This window comes from Branchiostoma belcheri, unplaced genomic scaffold (genome assembly GCF_001625305.1).
Source record: "Branchiostoma belcheri isolate BF01 breed outbred unplaced genomic scaffold, Haploidv18h27 scaffold153, whole genome shotgun sequence".
NCBI lineage: Eukaryota > Metazoa > Chordata > Leptocardii > Amphioxiformes > Branchiostomatidae > Branchiostoma > Branchiostoma belcheri.
The window spans coordinates 609,283-624,531 of record NW_017802969.1 but is presented as its reverse complement, the minus strand read 5'-3'; the positions used below and the strand labels follow the sequence as shown (position 1 = coordinate 624,531).

Sequence of the window (15,249 nt, the reverse complement as noted above, 5' to 3'; positions counted from 1 at the left end):
ACATAAAGAACTGAATCTTTGGGTGAAACAGACAAGACAAGTGCATTGGCATGGTCTGCAGCTTAAGAGCGTGGTTGGTGCGGCGGGAGCATCGAGCCGCCGGGACAAGTCTAGACGCATGTGGCACAGAAATGACGTTGTGGATGATCTTTTACAATGTAGCAAGTCTGGCATTCCCCCTTCGGTTTTCTAGGGATTGCCAGCCAAGCTTGTCAATCATGTCAGTGACAGAGCTTGTACGATGGAAGTTGTTTGTAACATACCGGCCGGGCTGCTCGCCTTTGCACCATCTCTATCCGACCGACCTGATTGTTTTAAAGTCACCTCGTTTTCTCGTTATGTCTTCCGGTTTCCTGCTGTGTGCTTTATTGTTAAGAACAAGTGCACGCAACATATAATCTCGAATAAGCATGTGTACGGCTCTAGCGATAGTAGATAATCAAGACGTAACAGGTTCAGTCGCAGATAATCCGAGAGAGTCCCTCCAACAGCACAACGCCGGTATCTTCTATGTCTGTATCTGGAGTCAGTGACAACGCTTTGACGTAAGTTCGCTCTTGGTTGTAGGAGTGTCTATCGCCTCCCGGCCGTACGAAGTTCTCGTCATAGTAGTAGACGTGCGTTGTGTTGTCTCTGTTGGAAGGGACAAATTCGTAGACATGGACCCAGTCGCAGAGGTACATCATCATCACCACACCTGCAAAACACCACGTTTGGGATGATTGGAGCAATGCCACATCCAACAAGACTGGCAATGAAAACATACATTGCTATGGCGACGATGGTTGCTGTTAGGGTTATTGTTTGCATGGCAATGTCATCATTTCATGATTTTGAGGAAGACTTGGTACTTGGACTTTGGCCTTTGGCCTTTGGTTAAGTCTAGAAAGATACAGTACACTCCTCCCCTGAGTGCATAGTGAACGAGCCCAGCGGGTAACAGAAAGTAGGGCCATCTGGGGCAGACAGGTCAGGGTTCCAGGAATGTGGGTATAGATGTGGGTCAGAGAAATGCCTGTGGACAAAATGTCTGTACAATTCCTAGAATTCTTGCGAATTGCACACAACACTGTACCATTAGGCTCCTCCCTGAGACGTCGCAAAAAAAGGGCAAAGCGGCTAAACAGTAAGGTAAATACATACAACTTCAGAAAGGATATACCAACCGTTCATGTCTTAATCGACATTTCTTGATACCCCTAATTGCAATTAATTTTAGAGTCGCAATTTCTGCTGGCTGCGTGGTACAAGATACAGTTGCCTTCTAGAGTAAGCTTAAAAGTTTTAAAGGTATGAGCTGTAGAGGATGAATTTTCCAAAACAAGAAGAAAGAATAAAGTTGATATCACCCACTCTGTTTCAATTAAAGTGTAATCCTCACCAAATATCCCTGTGCTTGGACTCCACGTGGTCTTGTTACATAGTCTAGTGGTGTCACAGACGCGCATCACTTCGGCCTGGAGATCCTGTCCAAATTTAGGCCTCTGTATGAAAGGAAAAGTCCAGTTCGGATATATCTTCCGGTACTTGATCCAGTTCTCAAAAGCATGATGTATATCCCTTTTAACGTCTAAACCTCGCGGGGTCAAGTTGATGGCGTCCATGTTTCTAATGACCAATCTTCCGTGCTTGAACACGGTGCTGTTCTCGCTCCGGAATTCCGATTGGCACCTTCGCAAAGGGATGAGTGTGTTAATCATGCGAAAGTCTGTTCGGTTGCCGACGAACTTCTCAAACTTGTCGGTCGGAGCGCAGTTAAATCTTAGCACCGCATCATGGCTGTCTGAAATAAAAGAAGTAGCCAACTAGAGTTCCCCGATCTCATACCTTCGCCAAATGATGTTAATCTTTATGACTGACAAATTATACATTAGATTATTCCCCCCTGATTTAACAAATAGGAACCTAATTTTCATGAATTATATCATTTTATCATAATCTAAACCAAAAGACAGTCTTATATTAACAAACAATGCATTCTAATTTTTCCTAATAAATTATGCAAATGAGGTCCTGAATTGAATAAATTATGTTTAATGATGTTCACCTCAACTTAACTTTCAAATACCACAAGTATGAATTTCCAGGCAGTTATCATTACATAATTATAAAATTTTCTTATTAATTATGCAAATTAAGTCATTATTAACATAATAAATATCTGCCTGTGTTTCTCTCGTTGTCAATTACCAATGTCACAAGCTTCAATTGTCCTATCATGGAATGCAGCTGATTTATAGAATTTCCCCATAAATCATGCAAATTACATCCATATTTGCATACTTGTCACATAATTATATTAAGCATCACGTAAGCTACCTACATACCAAAAATCATGACGATCCGTCAACCGGTTCTTGAGTTATCCCCTTTTGAATATTTTCAAGAATATATCCCTGCAGTTCCAGAGCAAGCCGCTAGGGGGCCCAAACTCAGGTCACTTCTTCCCCAGCAAAAGAGCTACCTACCATCCAAATTTCATCACCATAGCATGTCTAGATCATGAGATATCAAAACCGGAAGTTCAGCTGCAGTACTATAACAAGCCGCTAGGGGGTCCAAAATCTAATCATTTTGAGGTCTCATCAAGACCTACCCACCTACCAAGTATCAAGACAATCCATCAAGGCCTTCTCAAGTTATCGTGTTTACAGACAGACAGACACACACACACACACACACACACACACACACACACACACACACACACATACACGGACGCCTCTGAAAACATAACCTTCTTGGCGAAGGTAATAATTAGCCTAGCTAACAGGCTGTTACGTTCATCTGGGATAAACGTGTGGAGGGCTCTAACCAAAATTACAAAAAAATTAACTTACAACATTTTCTACCTCCTAACAATAAGATAGTCTTGTAACCACTATTACATACCTATCTCCTGGCCGTACGTGTGAACCCTCAGGGCGTGGCTACTACTGACGATTGCGCACGAGTTAAAGTGCACCAACTTCTCCAGGCTTTCCTCCGGCAGGACGTCTTTATTCTTATCTCTGGGTGCCTGTGTTCTTGTGATGGTGGAAAACGGAACGTTCCTTTTCAGTTTACACGACATTTCTTGTCGTAATCTAGAAGGTTTGTCGGTAGTTTGTGGCAGTAGAGGCTGAGGTTGCTCATCGCCCATAGCTTTATTAGCCTCTGTGCCATCCCCCGTAGTTACCACCTGCTCCCTATTGCCTTTAACCAGCGTCGATAGGGAGTCGGTGGTAAGTACGGACCATGGCACCGATGCTATAGCTTTATAGGGTTCAAAGACAGCCCTGACCATCAAAGACTTGGTCACAATCCCATAGATTATGACACAAACACACATCCCAACTCCGAGAAGTACTAGCTTCCTTTTTGCCATGATATGTTCCGTTGTTTTCCTTTTTTTTTGACACGCCTTTAGGGAATGTCTGGGATGATGAAGAACTGAAAACAAATAAACAGACAAACACTTCAAGACAAACGGAATGTTGAGGCAAAACTAAAAAAAATCAATATTCATATAAATAAGTAGTAAAACTTTGGATGTTACGAAGGTGAATCACAATAAAATCAAAAGAAGACTGAACAAACCTAGCTAAGAACTCTATTGTTTGTGTGTATGTATGTATGTATGCATATATGTATGCATGCATGCATGTATGTGTGTACCGAATGTACCGACGATTTTATATATTATAAGAAGCGAGAAGAAGTTGAACCTGTAAAAATAGTAGATCACATTAGTAACTATAGTTTATTGCTGTATTCTCTTCCCTGTTTATTCATGACCTGTACTAAGCTTGTTAGAGCACAAACGTACAATAGAGGTCGTTTCATTCAATATACAGTATTTCAGCAGAAACCAGCAGGCCAATAAAGACCACTCATTCATACAACACAAACATCATAAAGAATGCATGTTGTAGCTAACATTCTCTACTTTAATAATGGCAAGGTACTTTAAAAACCTGCACCTAGGCACTGGTACGGGGAACGGCTATCACAGCATTTCCTATTGACGAATGTTCACATACAGACAAGACAACAATGACATGGTGGTCCTGTGGTTAGGGATGTCGACGGAGATTGTTTTAATACCTGGCAGGCGCCGCGCTTAACACCTTTTTCCTCATTCGACTCGTGATCAGTGAAAATGAGTACGTACATTCCACCACACTTATCGAAAAGACAAGGGTCCTTTTCGGTGTAAACTGGTCAAACACTACAGTCCTGTCTTACGCAGCTTGTGACAAACACACTTTGACACACCCCGCTTTTGGCACCATTCGGGTGTACAATATTCCAGTTGTGCAAATATCATCTTCTAACCTTCTAGAGAGAGAGAGAGGGAGAGAGAGAGAGAGAGAGAGAGAGACGATGAGTATTGTCCCGTCCTGTTTTCGTCCTATGCGTTGGTGGCGGCATAAAATAAGTCGATATAACTTGAGTGTCCTTGCGTCTGGCTTAAGGATCGTTTTTACTTGGGCCATAGCAAGTACATTTTATGGATGACATCCTCCGCAGACTCCAAATCTAATGCAGTATAGGACGAAAAAAAACCAAGGACGCCCCCCCCCAAAAAAATCCTACATTTTCAACATCATAAACCTTTTTCAACACGAAATGATACATTTATGTATATTGTTCTAAGTTTACTGACAACTATCACAACATCCATGTGTCACTTTGAAAAGTTTTCAATCATTTTGCAAATGGTTTTGTGTGTCAACAAATGACACTTAAGAGGAAGGCCGTATGCTGAAGTTTTCTTTTAATTTTTTTTCGGTCTCGCTCGTCGCGCGCGGCCTTACGACTTTGGTTCCAGGGGTAACTGGTTGCAGCGCCAGAGCCTAGAATTTTGTGCCTTAGGAATTTAACTCCAACTTCCCCGAAGAGAGCCCAACCAATCCACGACAGGACTGGATACAAGCCTGCCAGGCTGCAGTCTTAAGTATCATAAGTATACTGCTTACAAGTTGTGACGGTGAAGTGCATGGATCAGTACTGCAAAATAATGTCAGCTGTCAGCTCGTCTTACCTCTGCAGTGATTTCTTTTCGTCGCTTTTGATTCATGACGATTTCAACGGTTTAGGCTTCACTCGAATCAGTGTCTCAAATTGACAGATTTTTGCTACGTGTTTACCTAAATTGGCAATTAATGTAACTGAAAATTGACGAGTTTCAGAGGAAAGAATTTGACCAATAAATATGTGTCAGAAATATATAGTCTGAGCAGGACTTCTTGCTGTGTTTACTTTTTTAAAAACTTGCTCCTATTATTGCAGTGATTTTTTTGGGCCGCTGCGTAGCATTTATGAACCATGGCGACTTCAGCATCAAGTGTCAAAAACTGCCAGATTTGCTACGTGTTTTCCTTAAGCAATACAAATAAAATAGGATGGCACCCAGGCTAAATTTTCAGACTTCTAGTGGAGGGGTTTTGGCGATGGGTTTTCGTGAACGTATAATGTAGGGTGTAACGTGGCCTTCTGTGCAGACATGGCTTATTTTTAATCTTCGCCAAGAAGGTTAATATGTTTTCCGTAGCGTCTGTATGTATCTGCTATTCAATGATCAGGGTGTACCAATGGCACCTTGCACTGTTATATCATTGCATCCTGTTTGAAATTTTCTCTATGATCTAACTACAAGTATTGTCCAGATAATCCTGAGGCTTTTTGGTAGATAGATGCTCAACATTATGCTAGGACCAATTTTATGCCCAAAATTGCCATGAAATTTACGTTATACTCTTGCACTTAAAAATAGGCATTGTTTTTAAATAAGCCATTAGGTAAGTTACGACCAAAAAGTGAAATCTAGAATTGAGCAATATGTTAGGACTAGCTCTTTCTAATATGTTTTGACAAATATGACAAAAATTGGTATTTTTCTTGAAATGTAAAATATGACCTACTTCTGAGGACAACCACGTGAGAACCAAACAATTGGCCAAACTTTACAAACATTCATTTTATAGCACATATGATTATGTATCTGTTATTACATTTTGAAAGAAAAAGATCACCATCTTTGGAGTTATAGCGGTTCAAAGATGGGCAGAAATAGGGATATTTCAAAAACCAAAAACACTGTATTGTCTTAGGGATGCCCAGACCTCTTGAAAATTTTAAAGCTATTTTAGAAAAGCAGATAAGTTGGACATTTCAGCACAGTTTTTGTCTTTCCGATATATTCAAGCATTTGTTTGTAATGGCGCCCTAAACTTTGGAAATTTTCATGTTTCTGGCATGCCCAAATCATGGAAAATGGCCCTAAAACATGTTTGGGCTGTTACCATGGCAACGATCGATGAGGAGCAGAAAGAAAGCTATTTTGAGGGGTTGTGGGCCAAGTACTCTCACTGTGCAAAATATGAGCCAAATAAGAGCAAATGTCTGTAAGGATCAAACAATGGTGGCAGGGGTCAAAAAATCGATTTGGCTCATATTTTGCACAGTGATAGTACTTGGCCCAAGTACGGAAGTGCACATGTGTGCTAATGTCTTTATATGTTTAAATATGGGGACAAGTGCACAATAACGACACACGACCCGAACCTCCACAAGTATACATTTCATACAAAATTCATATAATTATGTGCTTCTCTTAAAAGATTGAATTCAAATAAAATACTACTTTGTCATATTTACTGCTTCAAAAACAGCCGTATATTATGCAATTTCTGTAATGTCCAAAATATGGCCTACTTTCAGAGACAAGTACACAACAACGAGACAAGACTCCAACCTCAACAAGATATCATTTGATACACAATGCATGAATTAACTACCCTACAAAGATTGGATTTAAATAACATCCTACTTTGTCAGTTGTAAAGCTCCAAAGATAGCCCAAAATGATAATTCTAACACATGTCCAAAATATGGTCTACTTTTAGGGACAATTACACAACAACGAGACAAGACTCCAACCTCCACAAGCATTCATTTGATAGACAATTAATAGGATTACTTTTAATCTAAAGTAGTATTAGATTGCTGCTTTTGTATTGTAAATATTGTATCTCAAATATGACAAATATTTGTATTTTTCTTGAAATGTAAAATATGACCTACTTCCGAGGACAACCACGTGAGAACCAAACAATTGGCCAAATTTAACAAACATGCATTTTATAGCACATATGATTATATATCTGTTATTACATTTTGAAAGAAAAAAATCACCATCTTTGGAGTTACAGCGCTTCAAAAATGGGCGGAAATAGGGATATTTCAAAAGCCCAAAACACTGTATTGTCTTAGGGGTGCCCAGACCCTTAGACGGACCTCTTGAAAATTTCAAAGCTATTTTAGAAAAGCAGATAAGTTGGACATTTCAGCACAGTTTTTGTCTTTCCGATATATTCAAGCATTTGTTTGTAATCGCGTCCTAAACTTTGGCAATTTTCATGTTTCTGGCATGCCCAAATCATGGAAAATGGCCCTAAAACATGTTTGGGCTGTTACCATGGCAACGATCGGTGTGGAGCAAAAAGAAGGCTATTTTGAGGGGTTGTGGGCCAAGTACTATCACTGTGCAAAATATGAGCCAAATCGATTTTTTTTACCCCTGCCACCATTGTTTGATCCTTATGCGACGGTCACAACTCGCCGTACGTGCTTCTGCGTGCTGTCTACGTGCAAAAACGTGGGCAATCGTACGGCATCCGTGCATAGTGAGTACCACCTCCGTACGGAATCCTACGGAATTGGGAGCACGCAGACACGCCGTAGAACTGGAAGTGCATGTAATACTTTTTCTACGTGCGGTCTGCGGATTTACCACCCGTGCGTGCGAGTACGTGAGACGCGCGTGCCCCGTACAGCCTACGAGCGTGCAACGTACGGACTCCGTGGGTCTAACTTCACTATTCTCACGTGCAATTGCTGTACGGACAGCGCACGAAGCACGTTCGTGCCACGCACGGTGCTTGCGTCATCCGTGCTTACTCCTCACTTCCCAGTTGACCTGCTCAATGACCACGCAGAACACACGTACACCATACCACGTGCTCCGCACGTGCAACGGACGTGCAACGCACCTGATTTCTACAGTATATAAAGACGACTTGACGGGCGGCTGCCAACTCGTCTCCAAGATGTCCAGGAAGGCTCAGAAGAAGACTACCAGACAAGACCCAAAGAAACGGGCCGCGGAAGACACCAGGGCGGCTAGTGATGATGAAGTTAACAGGAGGTGCACGCACTTACACCGTGCGAGTGAGTAAGGAAACCGTGCGTACGCCGCACGTGTAGGTACGGCCTGTACGCGGCAAAGTGGCAATCGCACAGAGATCGTACGTTGTAAGCATGTACAACTCACTTACCACTTGCGCAACGTACGATGCACGCAACCGCTGACGGCCAGGCGTGTCGTGCAGACCACGTACGTACACCTTGCGCAACCGTGCGAGTGACGTACTCCCTCGGCCGGCCACCCTACGTTTGCAGAAAAAACGTAGCAGACGTAGCCACGACAAAAACGTACGGACAAAAAGCACGCACGGCGAGTTGTGACCGTCGCTTTACAGACATCTGCTCTTAAAAGTCGTTAGACAAGTTAAGGCTACGTCACGGACACGTCCCTCCCAACAACAAGTCTCTGCGCACCCAATTCAAAACAGGCGAATCGTGTACCGAACCAAATGTACGTTACCAAAAGTAACTTTTTTACTGTGCACGTTTAGATTTCCTACAGATCCACGTGTTCTTCTGTGTTGGTGTTTCACCTCTCAGTATTGGACGGGAGTTTTAGAGACCACGCATTGCTGGAGGTCCAAATTTTGGAAACCCGTGCACATGTCGTATGTAGATAAGTGTTTCATGGCAGATCACAACTGCTATAAGAGTTTACTGACAAAAACTAGTTGATACTATACTTAGAAATGCCAAACGAAATCCTGAATGTAGTGAACATTATGTATGTCTTAGAGTAATACAGACAGCTAACTAAGAAGCGGCCCAAGCCTTCAAACCTCGATCCGCCATCAAGTATACACAAACTGTTATTGTAATATTCTTCTCGCTTAGATAGACAGTCATATGCCTTGCGCTAATGAAGCAGTCACTGATCGAAAACAATGAATGAAGACCTCTATTGTACACACATACTCGCTGGGTTAAGTACAGGTCACAAGAAAAGAATGGAATACAGGTAACGTTACATATATGCATCGTGAATTAGCTACAATTAAGAAAGTTCGGTTTCTTCTCGTTTCTTAGTAATGGCAAAAAGGTTAGTACAGGTATGTTTCAATATAGAAGGTTTGTCTAAGTTCATTAGAAACAGAACTTGGAGAAGTTCAAATGCCTACCTGTCTGTGACGAGGAACAGCAATCTTAGCCACAACACGGTCCTGCCTCGGTACAGAACCACTTCCGCCGAATGAAGGTCTAGGTAGCCAGGCAGACTCCTATGTACAGGTAAAGCATTGCATGCCAACAACACCCTTTGCCCTTTGCAATCGCGTTAGTAGCCTCAGGGACGGCAGGGACAGGTACTTGACGCTCCCACAGTTTATAATAGATCGTAGTGATATTATTACGTAGTTGAACTTGATGATGCGTGGATCGCATGTTCAAAAGACCAGTTCCCATCATTGATGTTAAGATAAAAGTCATCCATGTTTCTTCGGCCTACAACGACATATGTTTGCGTGCATACGCCCCAGGTATCTGTCAGTCTGAGAGACAATAGAAGGTCAATGCGGATTTTTGATGGGTGGCGCCTGAAATCTTCAGGTCACTTCCAGATCATCTAATATCAAAAGGGTTTTGGCAGTGATTCAACGACATTTTGACAGACGCTCACATTATAGATAACCCATCAATCATAATTAGAACTAAAATAGAACTAAAACATATCTGTTCCTTTATTTCTACAATAAGTGAAAAGCGAGAAGTTGAATTTAAATAATGTTAACGACAGTTAGTTTCTTTTGTATCTGTTAAGTGTATCCGTTCGTGTTGTTTTGTTGTGACCTGTACTTAGCCAAATGTGGCATAAATGTGCAATATAAAGGTCTTCATTCACTTCCAAAAAAATTATATCGTCTCAAAAATGCACGAAATGCCATTTTAGAAAGTTCATTTTTCAAAATGAATTTTTCAAGACACAACATAGTCTTGGGAAAGTTCGGAGGTCACGACGGACTTGTGTGCGGCAGACTTTTGCCATGTTGGGTCACAGAAATGTCATATTGTAACGGCAGTTAAAGATACATGCCAAATCTGAAAAAAAACTTTAATTCAACATTTATGAATAGTACTATGATTTAAGAAGTATTATGAAAGAACAGATCATTCTTCTACTGTTTTCCATGTATCATTGAGTATCACTAAATTTAAAGATGTGAATTTTTGGGGAGGAGGAGGTCCCAACAGTGTACATTCAGATGCTGTCTACTTTGCAGCGTTCTTGCTTGAAAGGACAATGACAAAATCGCAGACAACTTGTCCTCGAGCAGATTTTCCTTCCAGCTCGCTTGGTGCCCGCGTGTCATGATGCCATTTTTAGCAGACAGACTACCATTGTTAACAGAGCATTCCTCACTTGCACACTGTCTTCAAGGAGAATATTCGTACGATCAACATGCTCAAAACAACAGGAATACAACTAAGAATACATAACGTTTGAGACACGGGACCATCCACTATGATCTTATCTGTGTCATCAGCGCGTTAAAACTTGGAATTTTTTCTCAGTATGGTGATCATTATCTGACGTCTTAGTTACACACAAAGGTACAATGGTGTGTTGCATGCAGAATTTCCGTACAAGTTTTAGTGCACACAAAGACGGGATGAGGCGCAGGGGGCATGTTGGAATAAACGTGTACACGCGCACAAGTAGGGTCACAGACGGATCTTAAGGTCAACCGAAAGTTGTTGGACAAGTGTCGACGCCTGATTGAAAACACCATATCTACACTCTTAACCGCACTATAAATTGTAATCAGGACTTGCAGCGCCACCTTCCGAGACAAAACTGTAGGGTGGCATAATCAGGACAAGACAATACTTTATTGACACAAGTACAGCGACTTTCGTAATTTCTATAGGAGACTGTACTTTGCTGATGCCAGTAATTGTTTTGTTTGTTTCTTTGTGGCAATAATATTATGAAACGCACATGGCGCAACGTAAGATTGCGCGAGTTTCTTCTGTGATTGATAACAGTTTTTTCTGTCGACACCGTGGTGGATCTTTGTGAAGTCCGGGCCCCGTGTAATTTGATTATAGGTTTTGAACGCAAACTTGTATGAAGGTACGTCGCATGGCTTTTGTAGTCCGCCACGAGACAAGCCACATGTAAAGCCCCTGTCATTGGCTAGACCGGTTTTGCTCTCTACCAATCCCCAGCCAAGATGGCACTAGGTTTATGGCGGCCTAAATCGTATCATCTTCTCTCTCCAGTTCTCAATTCAATTCAATTCAATGCTCAATTCTTTATTATTATACCAACAGTATATAGAATTATAGTGTTGCCTGAATGACGTTGGTTACACCATGAACTAATGATTTGTGACCACATACACGTTTTTTTTTCGTTTACAGCAAAAACTGAAACTGTTTTATTCACATTGATTGGCAGCCAATATTCATTGCTTGGCTGAATTGCACAAGTGATTACATGTTAAAATAGCTTGAAAACGAGATACACATTAAAAAGCACAACATTGACGATTAAAATTAAATAGATTTAAAATTCTGTAGGTCAGGTCCATTAAAACCGAGGCAGACTACTATTTACAAATCTTGGTTACTGAGGCTTATTGCCTGAAACAGAAAAGATTTCCTCAGTCTTTCAGTTCTGAACTTCGGTACGGAGAAGTGGTTTCCATTTCTCAGGGACCGCCGTGTGCTCTGGTGTCTGTCGCAGGGCATCAAAGAATGCAAAGGGTGGCTGACATCCTGTATTTGCTTGAAAAGAGTTTTTGCTGCAGTTTCCCGTCTGTCCTGGAGGGTGGAGAAGGGGGTTGTTTGAGTACTGTTGCCGTAGATGATTCTCGCCGCCCTTCTCTGTACAGCCTCAAGAGTGTTGTTCTGTTTTGTGTTACAGCCCACGTACACGACATTTGCATACTCTAACACAGGTCGTATCAGAGTCGTATACACAGTTTCCAGGTCCTCTGGTGGCATCCCGCCCTTCTTGAGCATGCGGAGAAAGTGAAGACGGGTTGAGCCTTTCTTTGCCATGTGTAAGATTTGGCTGTCCACCCGAGGCTGCGGTGAAGTTTGAAGCCCAGATACGTGGCACATTCAACAACCTGGACTTCTTTGCCTCCAAGTGTGAGGGGAGGTGGAACAGGTGGATTTTTTGAAAAGCACAGTCTCAACTCATAGGACTTATCCCCGTTCATAATCATATTGTTCTTGTTCGCCCAGGTGTCAAGTTGCGTGGCTTCGATCCTCTTGCATAGTTGTGTCGCTTTCAACAGTGTCACATGTGAACGTTCTGGACAGTCCGATGTCGTCTGCATAACCGATGTTGCTGGTTGTTTGGTGCACAGTTTCTCTTGACGACATGTAAACAAGGAACAGGTACGGAGAAAGCACTCCCCCTTGTGGCACTCCTGATGTGACGACGTTCCAGTTGCTCTGCAAATTTTCCAACCACTGAAATGAACCCTCAGCTGAGTAATGGCATCCAAGGCGGCAGAGTTGTTATGTTCTGTGACTTCGATGCTCCACCCTGGTCCAACCTGACAGTGGAGGTGTTCTGGACTGCTGACAATGATGTCATCTATGAAACTTCTCCAGTCAATGGAGAGAGCCAGACAGTACTAGACCAGAATCACCTCAAACTTGGAATGTGAAAGAACGTGAGTTAATATATCACTGTGCCATAATTGCCTTCGTCAGAGGGGAATGTTTTCGGTTTGGCCACGGAGGAGTGGCTGTGGTGTGGGTCTTAAAAAAACTGAATGCGTTGACTGTAAAAGCTGGATGGATCTTAATGATGCATCATGTATTTGGTAGGTGAGAGGCAGTTATGAAAACAAAGGTCAAGTTCGAAAATGCTTCACCTAGCGTTTTTCATCGGTACTGCAGTGGGATTTTTATGCATATGTTGTTAACATGTGTAAAGGATAAGCCGAGAAACTGTGACTGAATCTTAATTATCTTTTGTAGGTGCGTGTAAGTCCAAGTTCAAAAAATTGTTTACCTGTCGTGTTCCAACGCCGCTGCATCGGGTTGTGTTTGTGTTTTGTTACTTACTATTCTTCCTGGAGAATTTATGTTGTTTACATGAAATTAACAACATGGTATACTAGTATACAATATACAATTCCACTGTCATTACTTAATAGGTACGATATTTACAACACTACAAAATAACAACTACACAATATTTACTTAATGACTACAATATATACACCACTACAATCCGATTTGTACTGATTGCTAAGCCTGTCACGAGTCGTTGCAGGTTTCGCAATTTACAAAACTAAAAAGAAACTATTACAAAAAGAATTCGGAGATCTCATACCTCAATGAAATATGTGAGTTTTTGTAAATATTTTTACACAGTACACTACAGTACAGAACAAAATAACACAGGTTTTTGTTTTCAAACACACAGCGTTTCTGCTAACACAGTAGCACCTTTGGCCTGAAATAGATCAGGCTGTAATAGATCTGGTCAACTCAGTGGTCAACTGTACATGTAGCCTATTCCAGAGGGAGAACCTGCACATCTGTTTTCCTTGTTTTGCAAAAGATACAAAAACCGGAAGTTCTGCTTCAGTATCAAGATCAGCCCCAGGAGGCCCGTATTTGACCTTGACCTTTTGCTTCCTAAGACCTATCAGCATACCAAATATCATCACAATCCACAAAGGCGTTCTGAAGTTAGACTGACTACAAATATGCGGAAACACACACACACACAGACACACACACACTCACACACACACAGATACACACAGACACACACACACGCGCGCCAAAAACAATACCTCCATTTTTCATGGAGGTAATAAACACTAGTCATTATAATTTTGGAAAGTCACTGGCCATTTGGAATCTGGGGCAAATATTAATGTTCTACATTCAAGTTTGACATCAGTGCGTAGCTCTTGGTGTAAGGAGTAGAGTGATGCGAAAATTATTGTTCTGCAGCGTTCATAACTTAAGATATCATTTATAGAACATGCAAGCAGACCGGGTTTTTTTTTCAACACCCCGCGCGACGGGGCTAACACCTACCCCGTCAGGAACAAATCACAGGGCCGTCGCTCTTACACCGTCAGGATAAAAGTTTGAGGGAGAGTATGCCAAAAAGTATAATGAATTGTTGTTGGCAGATATGTAGAGCATACTCACACCAAAGTTCAGATGATTGGGATGTAATACTAGGTCTCCAGGACCCCAAATGTACAGATTTTGTTAGAAAATGGCAAAAAAAACATTTGGGAGTATTTGCGTAATTTCAGCTCATTTGGCTGCAAAATGGCAGAGTTGAATCCATTTAAAGAAATGGCAGGAGAAGGAGGAGAAGAAGAAACACCAGAGAACACAATATGTTTTACCATACAAAGAGTGGTGAAGCCATAAATATGGTATTATATTATTAAAGAATTCGAAGGTGGCGAAAACACTTGAGTGCGTCGTATTCAATATTGAAGTTCTGAAAGGAGGAATGATTTTTGGATGTGATAACAGCCCAAATTAATAAAGAAGGCGAAGAAAACCCAATGAGCTCACTGTAATTCACTATGACGTTCTATGATAACAGTCCAAATTGATACTAGATGTGACTACAACGCAGTGATAAATTAGTCTGATATCAATCTCACACGTAATTCACATGAGGAAATGGGCCTCTGACGACCTTGACCCACGTAGTGCCCCAACAAGTCTAAAAACACCAAAAGTCAAAGACAATCGTTTGCAAAGAATCCGTCACAGGAATTTTGCATACTCAGCATAGTACAATGTACTGATAAAATGTGACGCCAAATGTGATCCGGTATGCTCCATGCAGACCCTCTGACTTGCTAGCTGTGTTTGTCATGTTTAGGCGGCAAAGTCGATCTGAGCGCTCGCGCCTTACAAAGCATCCGTAACCCTTTGAGTGGGAAAGAAATAACGGAGGACATGCAGAAGACTCAAATCCTTCTGTTGAGAGTCCTGGTGATTCTGGTACTGATAGGGAACCAAGACGTTTTGTCACAGCCAGGACCCACTAGTATCCCTGAATGTCCATCGATATGGCTGCAGGCGTGTGCTAGTTATCCACTCTACTGTATT

General features: G+C 41.7%; 1 protein-coding gene across 1 annotated transcript; it reads right to left on the bottom strand.

Moving 5' to 3' along the window:
* Nucleotides 1-455: 455 nt before the first annotated feature.
* On the bottom strand, nt 456-3,142 carry LOC109465584 (beta-galactoside alpha-2,6-sialyltransferase 2-like). Its single transcript, XM_019762939.1, has 3 exons — nt 2,893-3,142; nt 1,382-1,783; nt 456-697 (listed from the first exon to the last, which is right to left on the bottom strand). The coding sequence occupies exons 1-3, from the start codon at nt 3,140-3,142 to the stop codon at nt 456-458; spliced, it is 894 nt and encodes a 297-aa protein (XP_019618498.1).
* Nucleotides 3,143-15,249: the final 12,107 nt, after the last annotated feature.